Raw genomic sequence first — 25493 nt, forward strand, 5'->3', positions numbered from 1 at the left:
AATATTAAGTGTGTTTCTTGCAAGCTTATTGATATAATACCCCTCCATTCAGCTTTGCAATTTTTGTATGGATCATTTAATGTATTTTAATCAGACAAATTCTGATTTCTCTTGTTAAGTGTATCCAGTCCATGGATCATCCATTACTTGTGGGATATTCTCCTTCCCAACAGGAAGTTGCAAGAGGATCACCCACAGCAGAGCTGCTATATAGCTCCTCCCCTCACTGCCATATCCAGTCATTCTCTTGCAACTCTCAACAAAGATGGACGTAGTAAGAGGAGAGTGGTGTATTATAGTTAGTTTTTTAACTTCAATCAAAAGTTTGTTATTTTTAAATGGTACCGGAGTGTACTGTTTATCTCAGGCAGTATTTAGAAGAAGAATCTGCCTGCATTTTCTATGATCTTAGCAGAAGTAACTAAGATCCATGGCTGTTCTCACATATTCTGAGGAGTGAGGTAACTTCAGAGAGGGAATGGCGTGCAGGTTTTCCTGCAATAAGGTATGTGCAGTTAATATATTTCTAGGGATGGAATTTGCTAGAAAAATGCTGCTGATACCGGATTAATGTAAGTTAAGCCTTAAATGCAGTGATAGCGACTGGTATCAGGCTTATTAACAGAGATACATACTCTTATAAAAGTGTAATATAAAACGTTTGCTGGCATGTTAATCGTTTTTATATATGTTTGGTGACAAAACTTATTGGGGCCTAGTTTTTTTCCACATGGCTGGTTTGATTTTTGCCTAGAAACAGGCTTTCCACTGTTGCAATATGAGTGGGAAGGGCCTATTTTAGTGCTTTTCTGTGCAGCTAAAAATACTGACAGAGACATTCAGCTTCCCTCTGCATGATACAGGACATCTCTGAAGGGCTCAAAAGGCTTCAAAGTCGTGTTTGAGGAGGGTAACAATCACAGTAGACTGTGGCAGTTGTTGTGACTGTGTTTAGAAAACGTTTTTGTCATTTATTATTCTGTTTTTGTTATTAAAGGGTTAATCATCCATTTGCAAGTGGGTGCAATGCTCTGCTGACTTGTTACATACACTGTAAAAATTTTGTTAGTGTAACTGCCTTTTTTCACTGTTATTTCAAATTTTGTCAAAATTTGTTTCTCTTAAAGGCACAGTAACGTTTTTTATATTGCTTGTTAACTTGCTTTAAAGTGTTTTCCAAGCTTGCTAGTCTCATTGCTAGTCTGTACAAACATGTCTGAAACAGAGGATACTTGTTCATTATGTTTAAAAGCCATGGTGGAGCCCCATAGGAGAATGTGTACTAAATGTATTGATTTCACCATAAACAGTAAAGATCAGTCTTTATCTATAAAAGAATTATCACCAGAGGGGTTTGTCGAGGGGGAAGTTATGCCGACTAACTCTCCCCACGTGTCGGACCCTTCACCTCCCGCTCAAGGGACGCACGCTAATATGGCGCCAAGTACATCAGGGGCGCCCATAGCGATTACTTTGCAGGACATGGCTGCAATCATGAATAATACCCTGTCAGAGGTATTATCCAGATTGCCTGAATTGAGAGGCAAGCGCGATAGCTCTGGGGTTAGACGAGATACAGAGCGCGTAGATGCTGCAAGAGCCATGTCTGATACTGCGTCACAATATGCAGAACCTGAGGACGGAGAGCTTCAGTCTGTGGGTGACGTCTCTGAATCGGGGAGACCTGATTCAGAGATTTCTAATTTTAAATTTAAGCTTGAGAACCTCCGTGTATTGCTTGGGGAGGTATTAGCTGCTCTGAATGACTGTGACACAATTGCAGTGCCAGAGAAATTGTGTAGGCTGGATAAATACTATGCAGTGCCGGTGAGTACTGATGTTTTTCCAATACCTAAAAGGCTTACAGAAATTATTAGTAAGGAGTGGGATAGGCCCGGTGTGCCCTTTTCCCCACCTCCTATATTTAGAAAAATGTTTCCAATAGATGCCACTACACGGGACTTATGGCAGACTGTCCCTAAGGTGGAGGGAGCAGTTTCTACTTTAGGAAAGCGTACCACTATCCCGGTTGAGGACAGTTGTGCTTTTTCAGATCCAATGGATAAAAAATTAGAGGGTTACCTTAAGAAAATGTTTATTCAACAAGGTTTTATTTTACAGCCCCTTGCATGCATTGCGCCTGTCACTGCTGCGGCGGCATTCTGGTTTGAGGCCCTGGAAGAGGCCATCCATACAGCTCCATTGACTGAAATCGTTGACAAGCTTAGAACTCTTAAGCTAGCTAACTCATTTGTTTCTGATGCCATTGTTCATTTGACTAAACTAACGGCTAAGAATTCCGGATTCGCCATCCAGGCGCGTAGGGCGCTATGGCTCAAATCCTGGTCAGCTGATGTGACTTCAAAGTCTAAATTACTCAACATTCCTTTCAAGGGGCAGACCTTATTCGGGCCTGGTTTGAAAGAAATTATTGCTGACATTACTGGAGGTAAGGGTCATACCCTTCCTCAGGACAGGGCCAAATCAAAGGCCAAACAGTCTAATTTTCATGCCTTTCGAAATTTCAAGGCAGGTGCAGCATCAACTTCCTCTGCTTCAAAACAAGAGGGAACTTTTGCTCAATCCAAGCAGGCCTGGAAACCTAACCAGTCCTGGAACAAGAGCAAGCAGGCCAGAAAGCCTGCTGCTGCCTCTAAGACAGCATGAAGGAGCGGCCCCCTATCCGACAACGGATCTAGTAGGGGGCAGACTCTCAGGATCAGGATCCCTGGGCGTTGGAGATCATATCTTCTGGACTTCAAAGCTTCTCCTCCACAAGGGAGATTTCACCTTTCAAGATTATCTGCAAACCAGATAAAGAAAGAGGCATTCCTAAGCTGCGTACAAGATCTCCTTGTAATGGGAGTGATCTATCCAGTTCCGCAGGAACAAGGACAGGGGTTTTATTCAAATCTGTTTGTGGTTCCCAAAAAAGAGGGAACCTTCAGACCAATTTTGGATTTAAAGATCCTAAACAAATTCCTCAGAGTTCCGTCATTCAAGATGGAAACTATTCGAACCATTTTACCCATGATCCAAGAGGGTCAGTACATGACCACAGTGGACTTAAAGGATGCCTACCTTCACATTCCGATTCACAAGAATCATCATCAGTTCCTGAGGTTTGCCTTTCTAGACAGGCATTACCAATTTGTAGCTCTTCCATTCGGGTTGGCTACAGCCCCAAGAATTTTTACAAAGGTTCTGGGCTCACTTCTGGCGGTCCTAAGACCGCGAGGCATAGCGGTGGCTCCTTACCTGGACGATATCCTGATACAGGCGTCAAGCTATCAAATTGCCAAATCTCATACAGAGATAGTTCTGGCATTCCTGAGGTCGCATGGGTGGAAAGTGAATGAAGAAAAGAGTTCTCTATCTCCTCTCACGAGGGTTTCCTTCCTAGGGACTCTAATAGACTCTGTAGAAATGAAAATTTACCTGATGGAGTCCAGATTATCAAAACTTCTAAATGCTTGCCGTGTTCTTCACTCCATTCCGCGCCCCACGGTGGCTCAGTGCATGGAAGTAATCGGCTTAATGGTAGCGGCGATGGACATAGTGCCATTTGCGCGCCTGCATCTCAGACCGCTGCAATTATGCATGCTCAGTCAGTGGAATGGGGATTACACAGATTTGTCCCCTCTACTAAATCTGGATCAGGAAACCAGAGATTCTCTTCTCTGGTGGTTATCTCGGGCCCATCTGTCCAAGGGTATGACCTTTTGCAGACCAGATTGGACAATTGTAACAACAGATGCCAGCCTTCTAGGTTGGGGTGCAGTCTGGAACTCCCTGAAGGCTCAGGGTTCATGGACTCAGGAGGGGAAACTCCTCCCAAAAAATATTCTGGAGTTAAGAGCAATATTCAATGCTCTTCTGGCTTGGCCTCAGCTAGCAACACTGAGGTTCATCAGATTTCAGTCGGACAACATCACGACTGTGGCTTACATCAACCATCAAGGGGGAACCAGGAGTTCCCTAGCGATGTCAGATATCTCCAAGATAATTCGCTGGGCAGAGACTCACTCTTGCCACCTGTCAGCGATCCATATCCCAGGTGTAGAGAACTGGGAGGCGGATTTTCTAAGTCGTCAGACTTTTCATCCGGGGGAATGGGAACTCCATCCGGAGGTGTTTGCTCAATTGGTTCTCCGTTGGGGCAAACCAGAATTGGATCTCATGGCGTCTCGCCAGAACACCAAGCTTCCTTGTTACGGATCCAGGTCCAGGGACCCAGAAGCGGCACTGATAGATGCTCTAGCAGCGCCTTGGTTCTTCAACCTGGCTTATGTGTTTCCACCGTTTCCTCTGCTCCCTCGTCTGATTGCCAAAATCAAACAGGAAAGAGCATCGGTGATATTGATAGCGCCTGCGTGGCCACGCAGGACCTGGTATGCAGACCTAGTGGACATGTCATCCTTTCCACCATGGACTCTGCCTCTGAGACAAGACCTTCTAATACAAGGTCCTTTCAATCATCCGAATCTACTTTCTCTGAGACTGACTGCATGGAGATTGAACGCTTGATCAAAGCGTGGCTTTTCCGAGTGAGTAATTGATACCTTAATACAGGCACGAAAGCCTGTCACCAGGAAAATTTACCACAAGATATGGCGTAAATATCTTCATTGGTGTGAATCCAAGAATTACTCATGGAGTAGGGTTAGGATTCCTAGGATATTGTCCTTCCTCCAAGAGGGTTTGGACAAAGGATTATCAGCTAGTTCTTTAAAGGGACAGATTTCTGCTCTGTCTATTCTTTTACACAAGCGTCTGGCAGAAGTTCCAGACGTTCAGGCATTTTGTCAGGCTTTAGTTAGAATTAAGCCTGTGTTTAAACCTGTTGCTCCTCCATGGAGCTTAAACTTGGTTCTTAAAGTTCTTCAAGGGGTTCCGTTTGAACCCCTTCATTCTATTGATATCAAACTTCTTTCATGGAAAGTTCTTTTTCTGATGGCTATTTCCTCGGCTCGAAGAGTCTCGGAGTTATCTGCCTTACATTGTGATTCTCCTTATCTGATCTTTCATTCAGATAAAGTTGTTCTGCGTACAAAACCTGGGTTTTTACCTAAGGTGGTTTCTAACAAGAATATCAATCAAGAGATTGTTGTTCCATCATTATGTCCTAATCCTTCTTCAAAGAAGGAACGTCTTTTGCATAATCTAGACGTAGTCCGTGCCTTGAAGTTTTACTTACAGGCTACTAAAGATTTTCGCCAAACATCTAACCTGTTTGTTGTTTACTCTGGACAGAGGAGAGGTCAGAAGGCCTCGGCAACCTCTCTTTCTTTTTGGCTTCGGAGTATAATCCGTTTAGCCTATGAGACTGCTGGACAGCAGCCTCCTGAAAGGATTACAGCTCATTCTACTAGAGCTGTGGCTTCCACCTGGGCCTTTAAAAATGAGGCCTCTGTTGAACAGATTTGCAAGGCTGCAACTTGGTCTTCCCTTCATACTTTTTCCAAATTTTACAAATTTGATACTTTTGCTTCTTCGGAGGCTGTTTTTGGGAGAAAGGTTCTACAGGCAGTGGTTCCTTCCGTTTAAGTTCCTGCCTTGTCCCTCCCATCATCCGTGTACTTTAGCTTTGGTATTGGTATCCCACAAGTAATGGAGTATCCGTGGACTGGATACACTTAACAAGAGAAAACATAATTTATGCTTACCTGATAAATTTATTTCTCTTGTAGTGTATCCAGTCCACGGCCCGCCCTGTGCTTTTCAGGCAGGTCTAAATTTTAATTAAACTACAGTCACCACTGCACCCTATGGTTTCTCCTTTCTCGTCTTGTTTCGGTCGAATGACTGGATATGGCAGTGAGGGGAGGAGCTATATAGCAGCTCTGCTGTGGGTGATCCTCTTGCAACTTCCTGTTGGGAAGGAGAATATCCCACAAGTAATGGATGATCCGTGGACTGGATACACTACAAGAGAAATAAATTTATCAGGTAAGCATAAATTATGTTTTTGCTTCTAAGGGTATCTCTTTCTCCTATATAAGGGAATCCTTCAGATGTTGCTCCAGGTTTTAAAAGATTTTGTATGCGCTAATGTATCTGTAATGTTGGTCGGCTATACCTCCTCCTAGTAAGCGTTACGAGAACTAAAGTCTGTTAAGTTGCATGTTTCAGACCCTGGTTAGTCTGATTTGTTCTCAGAGGGTGAGGTATTTTCAGGAGTCGGTTTCTGATCAGTATATAGAATCATACTTTTTCTGTTCTAGGATCATAAAGTTCTTGTGGTGAAGTCTGTTATGCATTTGTTTTTGTTTTAAACCTACTGCTTAGTCTTCATAGGTTTTTTCCGGGTTCCTGATACTGTCTCTGAAATAATTTCTAAACAGTGGGCTAAGCCTGGTATACCCATTTTTCAGCTTTTACATTAAAACGGATGTTTCCTTTTTTGTCTTAGACTTTTGAAAAACTATCACCAAGGTAGTTGGGGCTATTTTTACTATTACTATCTTCAGGATAATAATAATTTTTTAAGACCCTTTGGATAGGAAGTTAGATTATTTTCATATGAAGCTTTATCAGCCAGCGGGTTTTCCTTTTTAGGCCAGAAATTAGTATTGCTTGTGTTGCTGCAGCCTATTGTCTTTGATGTGATAGCTTATCTGAGCAGTATTCTGATGAATCTGCTGGTGTAGAGTTTTTGAACCAGTTAACGCTTTTAAGATCAGCTAATGCTTTTATTTGTGATGCTGTTTTTGACATTATTAAGATGAATGCTAAAATGATGATTAGCAGTTCTAAACTGAAGGAAGCAGCAGTCCTTTGTGGCACAGTAGTTGGCACAGCCGCCTACCAACCAGCTAGGTTAAGAGTTCAAATCCAGCTAAGGTTGCTGATTTCTAATAAGAAATGGTTTATAAGTCTAGGTTTTTGTCCCTTCTTTCCAGGGAATCATTTGTTTGGGCCTGGTCTGGATGCTATTTTTTTCTACTGTGACTGGAGGCAATGGAACTTTTCTCTCTCGGGGCAATAAATCTAAAGGTGATATCAGGACTTTTAATCATTTTCATTCCTTTTGTCAATCTAGGAACCTAAAGTCCTCCTCTTCCATTTAGAAACCAGACTCTTACAGATTTTCCTGGAAGCCATGTTCAATTTGGAACTAGTCTAAACAGAAACCTGCTATCTCTTTTAAGTTAGTATGAAGGTACAGCCTCCAATCCAGAACTTCTGGTAGGGGGTAGATTACTCCTTTTTTCAGGGGGTTTTGTTTTAATTGGTTAAGATCCATGGGTTCTGAATAGTTTCCCAGGGATATAGATTTGGTTTCAAATTAAATTCTCCAAGGGAAAGGATTCTTCTGTCTCTTGTTCTGAAGCATCCTTTAAAGGTTTCTTTTTTTTTTTTTTTTAGTCCGTTTTAGATCTGGAATCTTTGGGAATTATAGTCCCAGTTCCAAGGTTGGAACAAGGCCAGGGGTTTTACTTACTCCAATGTCCAAGAAGCAGGGTACTTACAGGTCAGTTCTGGATTTAAAGACTTTAAACAAGTTTCTCAAAGTTCCTTCTTTCAAGGTGGAGACAATTCAGGCTATTTTGCCTCTTGTTCTACAAGGGCAGTTTATGTCTATAATAGATTTGATCTATGCTTTTTTTCATATACCTATCACAGGCTTTGAAATCCTGGACAAGCTCTTTCAATTTGTTGATCTTCATTTTGGTTTGGCAACTACTCCCAGAATTATTTTCTTATGTTTTGGGAACATACTTGTTTGTAATAAGAGCTCAGGTTATTTTGGCGGTTCTTTACCTGGATGATATTTTGGTATAAGCTCCATTTAGCAGTAAATCATACTAACATACTCTTGTTGTTTCTTAAAGAGCATGATTGGAGAATACATTTTCCATAGAGTTATCTTTCTCCTCTTACCAGGATTATATTTTTAGGTGTCATTATTGTTTCAGCTCATATATGAGACTATATTTGACAGTCCATAGGAGACTGAGGTTTTTTTTTTTCAATCCATAGTTCTTGGTATTAGGTCTGATGATTGCATGCTATTCCATTTCCCTGAATTTGGTCTTGTGCAGAGACTAATATCTGTTCAATTTTCTACAGTTCATATTTCAGGGGTAAGCATTTGGGGAGTATATTTCTCAGTCATTAGTCTCCAGGGGAGTGGCCTCTTTATCTGGAAGTTTTCCATCAGATTGTGAATCGATAAAGTCTTCCAGAAATAGATCTGATGTGTTCATGGTTGAACAACAAGCTCACAGATATTTTCAGAAGTTTAGGGGTCTCAGGTGCAGTATATGGTTTTTAAAGTAGCTCCTTAATTGTTTTGTCTAGCTTACATCTTTCCTTCTCTTGTTCTGTCTATATGTGATAGCCAGGATTGTTCTTGTTTCCAAGAGTGATAGCCAGAATAAATAAAAAAGTATTATCAGTAATTCTGATTGCCCAAGCTTGGCCTTGCAGTACTTGGTTTGCAGATCTGGTGCAGATGTCTAGTTGTCCTCCATGGCTTTTTCCTCTGCGCCACAACCTTCTGTCTCAAAGGCTGTTTTTTTCTCTCAGGGTCTATAATCTCTCTACTCAATGACTTGGAGATTGCATGCTTAGTTTTTAGACATAAAGCCTTTGAAGTGTATTGCAGTCATCAGACTTGAAATGAGTGTATTTTTTTAAAAAATACATTAAATTCACAAAGTAAAACCTCAAATAATAATAATGTGTTTTCAATAAAGTACAGGGTGAATTGAATGTTCAAATTTCCATACTGTCCCAACTTTTTCGGAATTGGGGTTGTAGTTTGTTAAGCTTCCTGACATTCTCAGTTTAGTTCAAGCTTTAGCCAAGATCCAGCCAGTGGTTATAAAGAATGTTGTAGGTTGTTCTTTTTAAGCCTATGCGCTATTTTGGATACTCAGTTTTTTTGTCTTGGAAAGTTTTTTTTTTAATTGTTGTTTTAGCAATTCCTGCTGTTAGAAGGATTTCTGAATTGTTTATTCTTTTCTGTGGGCATTTTTATCTGGTTTTCCATACTTACAAGGCAGTTTCCAGATCTAGTTTTGATTTATTTCCTTAAGTGGTGTATTAAGGTAATTTTAATCATGAATTTGTTGTGCTTTCTTTTTGAGAGAGGATTCATCATATTTTGGATGTTTTTACAATTTTGAAATTCTATTTGCAAGCCTCTAAGGATTTTAACTAATCCTTTAGTTTTTTTATTTTTCTGGTTGTAGAAGGGGTCAGAAGACAACAACTGTTTTGTTGGCTTGCTGACTGAAGATTTTGATTTATAAGCTTTCTTAGAAGCGGGTTAGTCTCCTCCATACATTTTACTGACCATTTTACTAGGTCAGTTGTTTTCATCCTGGGCTTTTTAGAATGAGGTTTCTGTTGATCAAATTTGCAAGGCAGCAACTGGTCTATACCAGTGTTGCCCAGTGGTAAGCTTATCTGCTTTACAAGCTAAAGGCTGCATGTTTGGGCACAGTTATGGGCCCGGGTCCTTCTTTTCTTATCATTTCCAAATGTTTCCTTTTTGATGTCTTCTTTGTCTGAAGTGGCTTTTGGTAGGAAAGTCCCTCAAGCAGTAGTTTATGTCAATAGATGGGGGGGGAGGGTTAAAAAAAAAAAAAAAAAAAAAAGGGTTTTGAAGTTATATATACTTAAATATTATTCGTCCTGCCCTCATCACTAGTGTACTCCACAGCTTGGTTATTAGTTTCCCAGGATTAATGACTCGTGAACTGTCACCACATTTATGAAAAAAATATATAATTTATTCTTACCTGATAAATTCATTTCTTTCATGGTGGGGAGAATCCACCAGGCTCGCCCATTTGTTTGGCTAGATTTTAATTTTTTTTTTTTTTCTAGCGGCAGTGTGCACATCTTTTATTACCGTGCTCCTTTTTTCTTGTACTTGTCCTTTCCTACCATCCTTTTTCTTCTTGCTTGGAAATATGTCAGACTGGTTCATCAGTGAGGTAGGAGGGGTTTTAAGGGCTCTTGAAGTTTTGGGAATCTTTGCCTCCTAGTAGCCAGGAGTAGAATTCCCAGGAGTAATGGCTCGTGAATTCTCACCACCATGAAAGAAATTATCTTATCAGGTAAGCTTTACCCTGTTGACTTGCACTAAATTTTAGCATTATGCTTATCAATCAAATGGGCATATGTTAGATGGCCAGTAAACAAGAAAACAAGTATGTACAAATATTTATCAAATTTGAATGATGGATAACTTTCTATAACTTCCAATGCAAAAGTCACATTAATAATAGTCTTTCATTATACTGATACAATGATTTTTCCATCATTTTCTCTTCTTTTTCCCACAGGTGTGCGGTTGTCCTTTATTTTGGAAGGCAGCCATGTTTAATGCAGCTGGTGGAGAGAGGACAGGCTTTGTATCTGTGCATTCATTCATAGCCATGTGGAGAAAGTAAGTTTAGATTTACTAAACCTTTGTCTGATCAATCATGAATTACTTGTAAATAAAAAGCCCTTCAGTGAGTTAACGGAGGCCCTATTTGTTAGAACTTACTTATTGATGGCATGTTCTGTCTCGGACTTCAGTAAACTATCACTGGAAAAGTTTTTACAGCCTAGTCAACAAAACTAGCTGAACCTAATAAATCATCCCATCTTTCATGTCATAGCCTCTTAAACAAGCAGTGATTTATGTCTCAGTCTTGGAGTGGCCGATTTAGGGCTAGGTTGCAAGTGGAGCACTAATTAGCGCTTTTGCTAGAGTGGTAACTGCGCAAGAAGTAAACCTTTTGCCCTCATCGGGTTGCACTGGTATTACGTGTTGAAAGTAAAAAGTTATCGCTCCAGCACTAACTTGACGAGTGTAAAAAGCCGAACTTACACTATTACACGCTTAATAACCTATTACCCATAGAAGTCAATGGAGAAAAAAACAACTAATACCCTACTTGCGCACTAACACCAAATCCCCATAAGACCCCTACTCCTATAACCCCTAAACTGCCACATAGCCCACCGTAAAGTCCCCACTACGCTTTTAACCCCTAAACCGCCAGCCCCCACTGCAAAGTAACCCACTACACTATTAACCCCTAAACCGCCAGCCCCCAACGTAAAATAATCCACTACACTATTAACCCCTATACCACCAGCCCCCCCCACAAAGTAACCCACTACACTATTAACCCCATAAACCGCAAGCCCCCCACAGCAAAGTAACCCACTACACTATTAACCCCTAAACCACCAGCCCCTAAACGGACATTAACCCACTAATATCTAAACCCCCTAACTTTGAGGTAAAATATCTTCCCTTTTTACATAGAGCTGTTCAGGTGATATTTCATGTCAGCTTTTTTTTTTAGCATATGAGTATTATGTCCCTTTAACCCACATACATATTATTTAGTGTGCCTCAATACAAAAAGAAAGCAGCTCGATCCTCCTTTTCCTACAGAGCACCACAATTATGGAACGACCTCCCGCACACTTTCAAACCTTCCCCATGCCTAATATCCTTTAAGAGATCCCTCTCTACATATCTCAAAACAGAATGCACCTGTCATTGTTGATTATATATTTCCTACCTGTTCTATGTTAAATTTTTGTGCATATATTGTGTATTATTATTGTTTTTTTATTTTTTTTATTTTATTGTACCCATTGTAACAATGCAATGTTTTGTGTACCCAGGACATACTTGAAAACTAGAGAAATCTCAATGTATCTTTCCTGGTAAAATATTTTATAAATAATAATGTCCCTTTAACCCTTTCAACCCACTGCACTAAGTCACAGGCTTGTCTGTATTGGATAAGCTGTTACAAACTGGTTAAGGTGGAAAGGGTCAGTTAACCCTTACTTTGACTAACTGGTGACTTGCAGGGTTGGATAAATCCTGTACATCACAGTGCCTATTAATGTTGACGTCCTCCTCCTTCTTGCTTTTATAACCTTCAAGTGGAATATTGAGCATCTGCTAGATACAGTTTCCTCACTGACTCACTCCTGTTTCAGGTTACTACAGAGCTGCTATGATGATGCCTCCAAATTTATTTACCTCTTAACAAAGCCAGGTTGCAATTTTCTGGAACAAGAAGATTTCATCCCCCTACTTCAGGTGAGGTCTCCTATGTGTGGGTTCTATTTTCATAGTTAGAGACCTCTTCCTTTGTGCTATTTCTCTTTGTAATTTAAAAAAAAAGAAACAAAAAAAAGAACACAATTTGCATTTTAAGGGTGTAAAATTGAAGGTACATTGTAGTGTGGAACAAAAATGTCAGGAACAAATATTATTAAAAAAAAGTCAACTATAGTCTAGATACAATAAAGCTTATCAGCCCTATTTGTCACTACTGTGAAATTCATCAGATCTGAGGTTCCCTTGGAGAGTATAAAAAGGAGATGCCATTTTTGACCAAGATGACTTTATTGTATCAGCAGTTATGTATATTAAAATATGTTTTGTAAGATGTAAAGGCTATTTAAACTGAAATTAGCTGGAAATGCAAGTTATAAAACCAAGGTATTCACCGATTTATGGGGACACAAATCAAGGCAGAAAATATGATTACATAGCTCAGCAGTAAACGTTTTTTAAAAACTCAAAAAAAGGTATTATATGCTCAGTTGCCCTCTTTTAAATGGAACAAAGGTAAATATAATTTCTTATACTATAGCGATAACCTAGCCTAGCTTTTAAGGCACAGTGATTTCAGTTTTAGGTTTGTCATTGCTGGATCATGCACTCATCCTACACATGACACGGTCACTAACGATACTGGATAAAATAACTGGAATACCAAGTGTACACTTTATCTGTTCTTCACGTGTCTGCCCTTCTGTATATTTCAGGATATTGTGGATACACATCCCGGATTAACTTTCCTCAAGGAGGCTCCTGAATTCCACTCTCGGTACATTACTACAGTGAGTAGACCCATAAATAACATCGAAAAAAAGGCATGTAGAAAGCTAGAATAAAGCAATCAATATCAGATTGGATGTTCTTTGTAGAAAACAAGGTCCATTTTCTTGTGTATTCCCTTAAAAATTAACAGATGTTATACTAGTCTGTTTTTATGCTTTAATCAGGGCTCAAAATTTCCACTATTTACTAGCCATTGGCGAGTGGAAATTTAACTGTGGAGAGTGAAAGTTAGTAAGTGAAGTTGAATCAAGTAGCAAAGTTAGCACATTGTATTTGCAAAATATACTCTCCTACTGCAGCACTGCCACACATTTAGGGCTATGTACTAAAATATTATCTGAAGGGATATTATATATCCATGAAAGGTTAATTCTCTAGTGATGTAGGGACCCCATTAGTGCTTACACTGTTACTTCTGAGAGGGTAAACAGGTGCAGAGAGAGGAATTGGAGAGGAAAAGTGAAATTGGAGAAGAAAGAGTTAAGAGAGTGGAGAGAAAAAAATAAACACATGCAAAGAGAGGTAGAGTAGTGGGTGTGGGCAGGATCAGAAGTGGTGAGTGACATTTTGCCCTGGCTAGTAGCTTAGGACTTGAAATTTTGAGCCCTGCTTTAATACCATGCTTGGTATTTTTGAACTAACACTAAGGGCTAGATAATAAGTGGCACGATAATGTTTGCGCACAAGCGATCTAAGAATATCGTGGGCGCATTAATTTGCACGCGTATTACAAGTTGAAAGTAAACTCGTAATTTAACGAGGTTAGCACGACTGAAGACCTTGTGTAAGGGGTTACGTTTAAAAAAAAAAGTTACATCAAACACAACATAAGTACATTAAAATAGTTACACGCATATAAACACTATCTGATATACATTTTTCATGTAAATATTAATAAAAATGTTTTTATAAACGTTCAAAGGTATATGGTATATGGCCATGTATTTGACTTCAAAGTGCTATATAATATATATATATATATATATATATATATATATATGTCAAAAAAGCAAATAATCTCACATATGGCTCAAAGCACACTGGTCAATTATATAAAAAACTAGTCCTAAAGCCCGTTCACACGGGCCATTTTTTGCAGTACAGCTGTCCCACCCCTTGCGCTCTCTCCCTCCCCCTCTCTTTTGCTCTCTCTCTCCCCCCTCTCTTTTGCTCTCTCTCTCCCCCTCTCTTTTGAGCTTTCTCTCTCCCCCCTCTCTTTTGAGCTCTCTCTCCCCCCCTCTCTTTTGCACTCTCTCTCTCCCCCCTCTCTTTTGTGCTCTCTCTCCCCCCTCTCTTTTGCTCTCTCTCTCCCGCTCTCTTTTGAGCTCTCTCTCTCCCCCCTCTCTTTTGAGCTCTCTCCCCCCTCTCTTTTGCGCTCTCTCTCTCCCCCTTTTCTTTTGCGCTCTCTCTTTCCCCCCTCTCTTTTGCGCTCTCTCTCTCCCCCTCTCTTTTGCGCTCTCTCTCTCCCCTCTCTTTTGCGCTCTCTCTCCCCCATCTCTTTTGCGCTCTCTCCCCCCTCTCTCTCTCCCCCCTCTCTTTTGCGCTCTCCCCCTCTCTTTTGCGCTCTCTCTCTCCCCTCTCTTTTGCACTGTCTCTCTCCCCCTCTCTTTTGCGCTCTCTCTTCCCTCTCTTTTGCGATCTCTCTCTTCCCTCTCTTTTGCGCTCTCTCCCCCTCTCTTTTGCGCTCTCTCCCCCCCCTCTCTTTTGCGCTCTCTCTCCCCCTCTCTTTTGCGCTCTCTCTCCCCCCTCTCTTTTGCGCTCTCTCTCCCCCTCTCTTTTGCGCTCTCTCTCTCCCCTCTCTTTTGCACTCTCTCTCTCCCCCTCTCTTTTGCGCTCTCTCTCTCTTCCCTCTCTTTTGCGCTCTCTCTCTTCCCTCTCTTTTGTGCTCTCTCCCCCCTCTCTTTTGCGCTCTCTCTCCCCCCCTCTCTTTTGCGCTCTCTCTCCCCCCTCTCTTTTGCGCTCTCTCTCCCCCCTCTCTTTTGCGCTCTCTCTACCCCCTCTCTTTTGCGCTCTCTCTCCCCCCTCTCTTTTGCGCTCTCTCTCCCCCCTCTCTTTTGCGCTCTCTCTCCACCCCTCTCTTTTGCGCTCTCTCTCCTCCCTCTCTTTTGCGCTCTCTTTTGCGCTCCCCCCCTCTCTTTTGCGCTCTTCCCCCCCCCCTCTCTTTTGCGCTCTCTCTCCCCCTCTTTTGCACTCTCTCTCTCCCCCTTTCTTTTGCGCTCTCTCTCTCCCCCCTCTCTTTTGCGCTCTCTCTCTCCCCCACTCTTTTGCGCTCTCTCTCTCCCCCATCTCTTTTGCACTCTCTCTCTCCCCCCTCTCTTTTGCGCTCTCTCCCCCCTCTCTTTTGCGCTCTCTCTCCCCCCTCTTTTGCGCTCTCTCTCCCCCCTCTTTTGCGCTCTCTGTCCCCCATCTTTTGCGCTCTCTCTCCCCCCTCTCTTTTGCGCTCTCTCTCTCCCCCCTCTCTTTTGCGCTCTCTCTCCACCCCTCTCTTTTGCGCTCTCTCCACCCCTCTCTATTCGCTCTCTCCCCCTTCTCTTTTGCGCTCTCTCCCCCCTCTCTTTTGCGCTGTTCCCCCCTCTCTTTTGCGCTCTCTCCCCCTCTCTTTTGCGCTCTCTCTCCCCCCTCTTTTGCGCTCTCTCTCCCCCCTCTTTTGCGCTCTCTCTCCCCCCTCTCTTTTGCGCTCTCTCTCTCCCCCCTCTCTTTTGCGCTCTCTCTCCACCCCTCTCTTTTGCGCTCTCTCCACCCCTCTCTATTCGCTCTCTCCCCCTTCTCTTTTGCGCTCTCTCCCCCCTCTCTTTTGCGCTGTTCCCCCCTCTCTTTTGCGCTCTCTCCCCCTCTCTTTTGCGCTCTCTCCCCCTCTCTTTTGCGCTCTCTCTTCCCCCCTCTCTTTTGCGCTCTCTCTTCCCCCTCTCTTTTGCGCTCTCTCTCCCCCCTCTCTTTTGCACTCTCTCTCCCCATCTCTTTTGCGCTCTCTCTCTCTCCCCCTCTCTTTTGCGCTCTCTCTCTCTCCCCCTCTCTTTTGCGCTCTCTCTTCCCCCCTCTCTTTTGCGCTCTCTCTTCCCCCTCTCTTTTGCGCTCTCTCTCCCCCCTCTCTTTTGCACTCTCTCCCCCCTCTCTTTTGCGCTCTCTCTCCCCATCTCTTTTGCGCTCTCTCTCCCGCCTCTCTCTCCCGCCTCTCTCTCTCCCTCCCTTTCTCTCTCCCCCCCTCTATCTCTCTCCCCCCTCTATCTCTCTCCCCTCCTCTCTCTCTCCCCCCCCCTCTCCCCCCCCCTCTCTCCCCCTCTCTTTCCCCCCTCTCTCTCCCCCTCTCTATCTCTCCCCCTCTCTATCTCTCCCCCCTCTCTATCACGCGACCGTGCAAGGCCACGCCCCCTTCACGGCCATTCACGCCGGCCATGCCCACTTCTGCTGCAGATCAGCTAGGGACTCAAAGGCCAGGTGTGTTTTGCGCTCTCTCTCCCCCCCCTCTCTTTTGCGCTCTCTCTCCCCCCTCTCTTTTGCGCTCTCTCTCCACCCCTCTCTTTTGCGCTCTCTCCACCCCTCTCTTTTGCGCTCTCTCCCCCCTCTCTTTTGCGCTCTCTCTCCCCCCTCTCTTTTGCGCTCTCTCTCCCCCCTCTCTTTTGCGCTCTCTCTCTCCCCCCTCTTTTGCGCTCTTTCTTCCCCCCTCTCTTTTGCGCTCTCTCTCCCCCCTCTCTTTTGCGCTCTCTCTCCCCCCTCTCTTTTGCGCTCTCTCTCCCCCCTCTCTTTTGCGCTCTCTCTCCCCCCTCTCTCTCCCCCCTCTCTCTATCCCCCCCCCCCCTCTCTCTCCCCCCCCTCTCTCTCTCTCCCCCCCCTCTCTCCTCCTCTCTCTCTCTCCCCCTCTCTATCTCTCTCCCCTCTCTATCACGCCCCCTTCACGGCCATTCACACCGGCCACGCCCCCTCTCACGCCCGGCCATGCCCACTTCTGCCGCAGATTAGCTAGGGACTCAAAGGCCAGGTGTGTTTGTCCTTGTGCTGTCTCTACTGCGCATGACAGCTTCGGACAAACACACTTGGCCTTTAATTATATAGGATATTCGCATGTGAACTTAAACTACCCCAAACCAAAAAGTCATTCCAGTATGCAGAATTTACATGCATCAATAATACAGTCCAGAGCAATGAGGTAACTGAGCAGATTGTTCACCGGTTAGCTTACTGTGTAAGCCATACATTCGGTCCGGGTCCCCGCCACAACAGAACCTTGCTGTCAACCCACTGACCTCCAGTTTGATGCTCCACGTTGACTCGAATGAAGACGCTGTCTGTGTTACACCACGGTCTTACTGATCCGCCTGCGGGAAGCACCAGCGTATGGTAGGAGTGTCCTGCTGATGTCACAGACCAGACTTCTGTTGATAGTTCCATGTGCCGAGGCTCCAGCCAGTGGGAGATTTAAATGAACAAACAAAGGATCAGCGAACCTCCAAGCACATAATAATAAAGATTTATTCAAGGAGAATATTCAAGGAGAATAAAAACAAATCACATCCATAAAGTGATCACGGCAATAGGTGTCTTATGCGTTTCGGCAGCCCTCTGATTAAGGCAGAGGGCTGCCGAAACGTGTAAGACACCTATCGCCGTGATCACTTTATGGGTGTGATTTGTTTTTATTGTCCTTGAATAAATGTTTATTATTATGTACCTGGAGGTTCGCTGGTCCTTTGCTTGTTTGCTCAAAATATATATGTGTCTAAATAATAATATTTTATCATGTCTTTTATTCAAAAAAATTCTTTCATGATTGAGATAGAGCATGCGATTTTAAACTTTAATTTAAACTAATTTACTTCTATTATTATTTTTTTCATTGTTCTTTTGGTATCTTTTGTTGAAAAGCAGGAGCCAGGCAATTTTCTGGAGCACTATATGGCAGCAGTTTTGCAAGAATCTTATCCATTTGCAAGATAACTAGATGGCAGCACTATGCCTATCTAGGTATCCCTTCAACACAGAATAGCGTGGGAAATAAGTACATTTCATAATAGAAGTAAATTGGAAACTTTTTTAAAATGGTATGATTTGTCCGAATCACAAAATATTTTTTTGGTTTCATATCCCTTTAAATATATAAATATATATATATATATATATATATATATATATATATATATATATATATATACATATATATCTGTTCCTATAGAGATGGGTATAGATATATATTTTACATGACCATTATCACATACACACACACATATATATATATTTAACAATACAAATTACATTTTTTTTATGTGAAAAACATAGAAATCTAAACTATGTGTAACGCGCGTAGTTTTAGGTCTAACGCAGTGTCGGGTTAGTGCACATGAAGAATCAGTTATGTTAAGGTGCGTTATTGAAATATTAAATATAAAAAATATTCATAATTATTGTAGATACTGTAAAAAAAATTGATTTTTTAGTACACCTATATTTTTAAATATTTTAATTTTAATACTTAAATAGTGCACCTTAAGATAACTAATTTTTCATATGCACTAACCGAACACTGCGTTACACCTAAAGCGCGAAACCACGAAGTGCATTACACATAGTTTACATTCCTATGTTCTTCACATAGAAAGAAATTACATTTTTATTATTAAATATATATTTATATATATATGTGTGTGTGTGATAATGTTCATGTAAAATATATATCCATACCTATATCTCTATAGGAATAGATATATAGGTATATACAGATATATATAGAAATATGTATTTAAAATAAAAAATAACATTGTCCTGTATGTGAAGAACATTGGAATGTGAAATATTAATAACAGTCGGGTTAGCGAATGAGCGATAACTGTTAGGTTTTTTCTTGTGCGCTCTCCATTGAAGTCTATAGGAAGAATAAGCTTGGTCGCAATGTCCAAAGTCCTGAAGTTAGCTCTCGTCGGGATTTGCTTGCTCACAAAAGTTTTACTTACAACTTGTAATGCAAAAAGATTACTTCTAGCAATGTTTACACTCAAACGGAATCACTAAATTGCGAGCCACTTGTATTCTAGCCCTAAAAGCGAATGTCCTGCATGAACCCAGGTCCAACAATTCTGTCTGTGCATTTTTTCTTGTACAGGTAATTCAGAGAATATTCTATACCGTGAATAGGTCATGGTCTGGCAGAATAACCCTCACAGAGCTGAGGAGAAGTAACTTTCTGCAGGTAGGAAAAACTATATATATTAATATATTTATATATCTTGTTTTTTTTAGTAAATAGTGTGGACATGTGTTGGTTCCCTGTTAGGATTCAGTGTTCTGATCAAGTTTCCACCTCTGAAATCTCCAATATCCCTAACATTCAAACTCTAGAATACCCAGAATTTGTATGCAGATTTGTAAAGTATGGCTTCAGACCTGAGGAAGAGAGGAAACTCTCGAAAGCTTGTCTTTTGCTATGTAATGTTAGTCCAATAAAAAAGGTATTACCACATATTATAATACTCTTGTTATTTTGATATTTAACTACTGGACTAATACAGCTATTCCAATCTACTTGACCTATTCAGAATTGTGAAACAGATTGCACTGTTCTGGAACAAGCAGATTTCATCCCCCCCTTCTTCAGTTAACGGCTCCTATGTGTGGTTTCTATTCTAGTTAGACCTCATTCCTTGTGCTATTTTTCATTGCAATCTTTTTTAAGAATAGGTAAGAAATGCAGTGCTCCTTTATTCATGTTGGAAATATGTTTATAAAAATAAGAAATGAGTAGAACATGATCTGCATTTTAAGGGTAGAAAATTGCAAGTACTTTGTAGTATGGAAAAGAAAAGGCAGCATCAGAAAACACCAACTCAATTATGGCCTAAATATTATAAAACTTATCAGCCTTATGTGTTGCTACTGTGAAATCTATCCCGTCTGGGTGTCACTTTGAGAGTATTAAAGTGAAAACTTTACATTACAATGTAATTGTGCTGGAATGTCACAGTTTTGCAGCTATTACCAGTGACTACAAAACTGTAAATTTCATATTGGTCAGACATTTTCTTTTATTTAATGTAGATAAAAGTGCTGTTTTTCAGAAAAATTTGATTGACTTAAAGGGGCCGAATTATCATTGTACGAGCGGACATGATCCGATATTGCAGATCATGTCCGCTGCACATCGATAAATGCGTGACATGACTAAGGACCTAATGAGGGTCTGAAACGTTATTTTTGTGGACCATGGCACAATAAAGGTCTTTTTACATTAATCTGCCTAGGCTGGAGTAACCTTTTTTGGAGATTCGTTGATACGAAGGAGGTGGCTGCCTCCCTGCTCCTGTGCCTGATTGTTTGGCTGCTGTTCCCTACCTCTTGTTTAATCGATAAATTCCGACAGCATACGCTCTCTGCATTTATCATTGCACCAGCAGTTCTTGTGAACTGCTGGTGCAATACCGCCCCCTGCAGATTTGCGGCCAGTCGGACACTAGCAGGGGGTGTCAATCGACCCTATCGTACTGGATCGGGTTGATTTCTGTCGATTTCTGTCCGCCGCCTCAGAGCAGGCGGACAGGTTATGGAGCAGCGGTCTTTAGACCGCTGCTTCATAACTTGTGTTTCCGGCGAGCCTGAAGGCTCGCTAGAAACACGGGGCATCAAGCTCCGTACGGAGCTTGATAAATATGCCCCAAAATTGTGATTTTTACAGAGTGCTGCAGCACATGGTTGATTGTATTTTCATGAAACAGCATACTCATATATTTTGACTTATCTAATGACTTTTGGCAGTTTGGTAGTATATAATATATTATTTTTCAGCTGTTTTATTCAGATAAGCTTTTGTTTTGTAGCAGTTATGTTACCACATGACATATTCACTACAGTGCTTCTTCTTCAGCACTTTATCAATTTAGCTGCAGTGCAGGTATCCGTCAGCAGGGGAAGCCTATTTCTGTGTTTGCGTCTCCAGACGTTACAGCCTGGAAAGAAATTATAGTGCACTTCACAGCCTCACAAGGGCAGAACTCACTTAAAGTGACATAATACCCATGTGCTAAATTACTTGGGGGGAAAAATCATCGGTAAAAAAGGAAGATATATACCTCAATTCATTCAGCTCACCAAAGAAAGTGCTCTGTGATTCACAGCTACTCTTTTTACTGTTGTCTGCATGGTGAAAAAAGCAGCAGCCAATTATCAGTGCTGAGTTTACGCTTTTTTGTGATCCCATTGGATTTTTATGAAATTTCATGAGATTTCATAGTAAACTTCAATAAAATGAAAAGGAAAATAAGTTGACTATGCCTGGACATGCCAGATGCATGCTCCCTTGCAAGTCCTGGGACTAGCATCCTGATTGGATGCTTAAAGTACATTTACAATGGTATGTGCTACTGAGGAAATTTTGATTTAAAATACCTTTCTTATTTACATTGAGATGTTCATCTGACATTTTCTAGTCAGCTTTTTACAGATACGCTTTCACTTTCAAGTGATTCTGCATTTAGGTATCATGTCCGTTTTTGTTCCAATAAAAAAGTAGTCCCAGAGCGATGAGAGCTGTCTCCCTTAGAAAGTAATAAAGCTCTCTAGGATACAGAATCTCACGAGACAGTGAGGTTAACAGGGGAGCACCTAGAACTGATAAAGTATTAGTTTGCTTCCAGGCTGCCTTTTTTAAATAAAGTTTTTTTCTTACATGGTTTGGGGGGGGGTTATGCTTGCACCCCACCCCCACTCATTTATCTTTCCATTTATTAGATGTACAGTAATATTAAGTATACATATCGTTATATGTTTTGATTGGAGGTGTTGCAATTAGAAGGTTGATGTTTTAGAATAGATCAAAATTAAAATGTACATGGGTGCATTTCATTTTTAAATAGAAGCATTTTTGCAATATACTTCCATTATTAAAAATGCTTCTAGTAAACGTTATTATTGCTTTTCAGTTGCATATGCTTTGAAGGCCCGTGCATCAGTATTCAAGCTCAGAGAGTTGGAGGTGGTGCGTATTGTGTCTGTGAAGACTTAATTTGTGTCATAGAAACCACTGCTGACTCTCTGAGAAGGTGTGGTGTTTGATTACTGGTGCACAAGCCCTCACAGCATATGTACATATGCTTCTGGGAAAACTAATAACTTTTACTAGAAGCATTTTTGGAAGTATATTGCAAATCTTCTATTTAAAGCCATGCACATTTCACTTTTTAACTTTCTATTCCTTTAAATAGACTAGCCTTCTACTATAAGTAATTACTGTTCTGAATCGGATATACAGTTTTATTATTTGTATATAATACTAATAGCTTTATGAGATATTCAAAACAGAGGACCTATTCTTGCAGTATAATGCACAGTGTGAATGTTGAGTATATACGTGTTAATATGCCTATTTTGTCACATTATATTTCCCCAGACACTAGCTCTTCTGGAAGAGGAAGATGACATTAACCAAGTGACAGACTACTTCTCCTACGAACATTTTTATGTGATCTACTGCAAGTTCTGGGAGCTGGATACAGACCATGACCTCTACATTGACCAGAAAGACCTAGCCAGATATAATGACCACGGTGAGTAGATCCTACAGAAAAAAATAATCCTCTCCTATAATATTGTATTTATCACAATTACATAATATTAGATCTGTATGGCCCTGTGGTAGTATATAGTACTCACAAGCTTTAGGTGGCCTTCTGGTTAGTGTACATTGATGTTCCTGAGAGCTGTGTGAACCCTCCACTGTAGCAGTAGATGTGTCACAGTACTCAAGAACTGTATTGTCCCTGTCATAGTGTACATGTTGTATTTACACTTATATAGTAGATGAGCTTAGGACTTCTGAGACCATCTCCTGCACAGGTGTATTTGCTGATTAGAGAATACCACTCCTCTTCTGTAACAATCTAGGTCTTGTGTTTGTTTCTGTTTATATTATATACAAATTGTAGGTGCTCAGTTTATGGTGACAAGAACTACAAAACTGTAAGATCTGAAACAACTTGTGTAGTTAGACATTAATAATTCTTACAGTTCAGACAGCTAACAGGATGAAATAGGCAAATCTGAGCAGTATGCTAAAGGGGTATTAAACCCAACTTTTTTCTTTCATGATTCAGATAGAGCATGCAATTTTAAGAAACTTTCTAATTTTCTCTTCTACTATCAATTTTCTTTGTTCTCTTGGTATCTTTATTTGAAAAAGCTATAATATAAGCTAAGAAGCCGGCCCATTTTTGTGTCAGCACCCTGGTTAGCCCTTGCTGATTGGTGGCTACATTGGCTACACCAATCAGCAAGCGCTACCCAGGTGCTGAACCAAAAATGGGCCGGCTCCTAAGATTAAATACCTGCTTTTTAAATAAAGATACCAAGAGAACAAACAAAAATTGATAATAGGAGTAGTAAATTAGAAAATTTAAGATTCCATGCTCTATCTGAATCATTAAAGAAAAAATTTGGGTTTCATAGTATTTCTTTTCCCCATAGTGTTTCTTCTTATGGCTGTTTTAGAACTGGAAATGTGTGTGTGTATATATATAGAGAGAGAGATATATATATAGTTATATATACAGTAGATACATTGATTGATTGATTAAATTGCATTACTGTTGAATATTTTTTTAAATGCTTTGATTTCTAAAATTGTATAATTTTATATGTAGATTGTAATGTTTAAAGGCCAGGAATTCTGTAGCACTGTGTATATTTAATATTGTTGCACAAAAAAATGGTTTCATATATTTTATTGGGTGGCTTTTACATTTTGACCAGTTTTGCTACTAAGTTCTCACTCATACTTTCAAAAGCCTGGACATTTTGACAGAATACACCCTAATGCACACACACTGAGTTCTCATATTTCCAAAAGCCAGGATATTTTGAAGCAATACCCCTTAAAACACACACACACATTCACACATGTCAGATTATTGCTCACTCCTTGTTTACTTTGGTAATCTGATAGGTGGCAATGTGTTATCCACAGTTATGTCATATCTGTTTATTATGTAACATAATTCTTGATTACAGCATCATAAATGGATAGATAGATAGATAGATATTATGGCTCTTTTTCTTAATTCTGCAACTTTCTTTTTCTAGCGTCTTCTCAAAGAATAATTGAAAGGATATTCTCTGGTTCAGTGACTCGGTAAGTTAAGCACAATAATATCTCTGGTTTGGGAAAGGGTTGTGCAGTATTCTGATGCTTCAGATGATGAAGAGCCGAATGTGGATATATAAAATACATATGTTCATATTTTGTGAAAATCTCTTTCCTTACACTAAATACAATCACATGGTATGTATAACACAATGTGACATAATTTATAGCCAGGCAAAAAGAAAGAAAAAGCAAGGCAGAAATGTTTAACACCTGCATACAATTCCCATGCTGAGAACAAGCTTGAACCAGTATATGTTTCTACTAAATGTGAGTTAAAATTTAGGGGGTGAAGGAAATTAGGGGGTGCAAAAACAAATCAAATAAATTAATCAGACATTCTTTCAGAATACAGACATCAAAATGCTTATTTCTTCAATGACTTTACACACTTTAGTATCATATGTAAAGCTATTGAGGGACACCACATATTACTTTTGTCCGTAATTACTTATGATCCATTTACTACAACTACAGTTGTTTCTTATAGTTATGGTTGTTTATGTAAGTGTCACTGGGGCCTTTGCAAAATAAAAGAATGTAAATGATTCACCTTTATGTATTTTCCTGCTTACCTCCTGATAGAAAGTAATAAGATTAGCATACTGTGTTATACTTCTCATAGAACTATGATGATTTCCATTTGTGTGTCTGAGTTTGAAGCTGAGTTAGACCTGGATATACAAATGGTGGGAAACAACCACAACTAAAAAAAGTGACATTGTGCATTTGCATCATACTGTACAAGCCTACAGTTATATAACTTTTGTTTGTGTGGTCTGTGTGTGTCTTTGTGTTTGTCAGTGTATTTGGTGTGTATGAGTCTGTGCGTGAAACCTTAAGCGTATTTGGGTGAGAGAATGTGTGTGAGAGAGAGAGTGTGTGTGTGAGAGTGATAGTGTCTGTGTGTGAGAAAGAGTGTGTGTGAAAGACAGTATGAGTGTGCGAGAGTGTGTGTGTGAGTGATAGTGTCTGTGTGTGCGAAAGACAGTATGTGTGTGTAAGTGTGTGTCTATGTGCTATTATACATGGGGCCAGATTACAAATGGCACGCTATCTTTTGTGCACAAGCGATATAGGGTTTATCACGTCTGATTGCGCACGTCGGAAGTAGTAGTTAAGAGTAAACGGGATTGCTTGAGCACAATTGAAGTCTCTGGTTAACTGTAACGCTCAAATAAAAAGTTGCACAAAACACTACAAAATCACATTTAAAAGTACAGTTACACTCATAATAACATTATCTAATAATATTATCTTATTTTTTTTAAATATTGCACAAAAAAGTTATAAAGAATCAAAGATATGAGATCTCAGGAGTAAGAAAAAAAGCCAGCCAAAGGGATTTAACATAGACATACATACATATACATGTCTAAATAAACACCCGAGTTCTCATCTTTGAGCCCTTATGCAATATTTTTTTAAATATTTTATTAGACAGTGTTAATATGAGTGTAATTGTACTTTGTAATGTATTTTTGAAGTGTTTTG

The 25493-nt window shown here is 40.5% G+C and overlaps 1 protein-coding gene across 2 annotated transcripts in view; it reads left to right on the top strand.

Moving 5' to 3' along the window:
- The window catches only part of PPP2R3A (protein phosphatase 2 regulatory subunit B''alpha), a 703244-nt gene that overhangs the window by 625044 nt on the left and 52707 nt on the right, over nt 1-25493 (top strand). For both annotated transcript variants that reach the window (XM_053709750.1, XM_053709751.1), the window contains exons 6-11: nt 10302-10405; nt 11971-12073; nt 12808-12882; nt 18975-19061; nt 22251-22407; nt 23939-23987. In XM_053709750.1, the coding sequence (XP_053565725.1) occupies nt 10302-10405; nt 11971-12073; nt 12808-12882; nt 18975-19061; nt 22251-22407; nt 23939-23987 (575 nt within the window). The remainder of the gene's footprint in view (nt 1-10301; nt 10406-11970; nt 12074-12807; nt 12883-18974; nt 19062-22250; nt 22408-23938; nt 23988-25493) is intronic.

Source organism: Bombina bombina, chromosome 4, assembly GCF_027579735.1.
Source record: "Bombina bombina isolate aBomBom1 chromosome 4, aBomBom1.pri, whole genome shotgun sequence".
Lineage (NCBI taxonomy): Eukaryota > Metazoa > Chordata > Amphibia > Anura > Bombinatoridae > Bombina > Bombina bombina.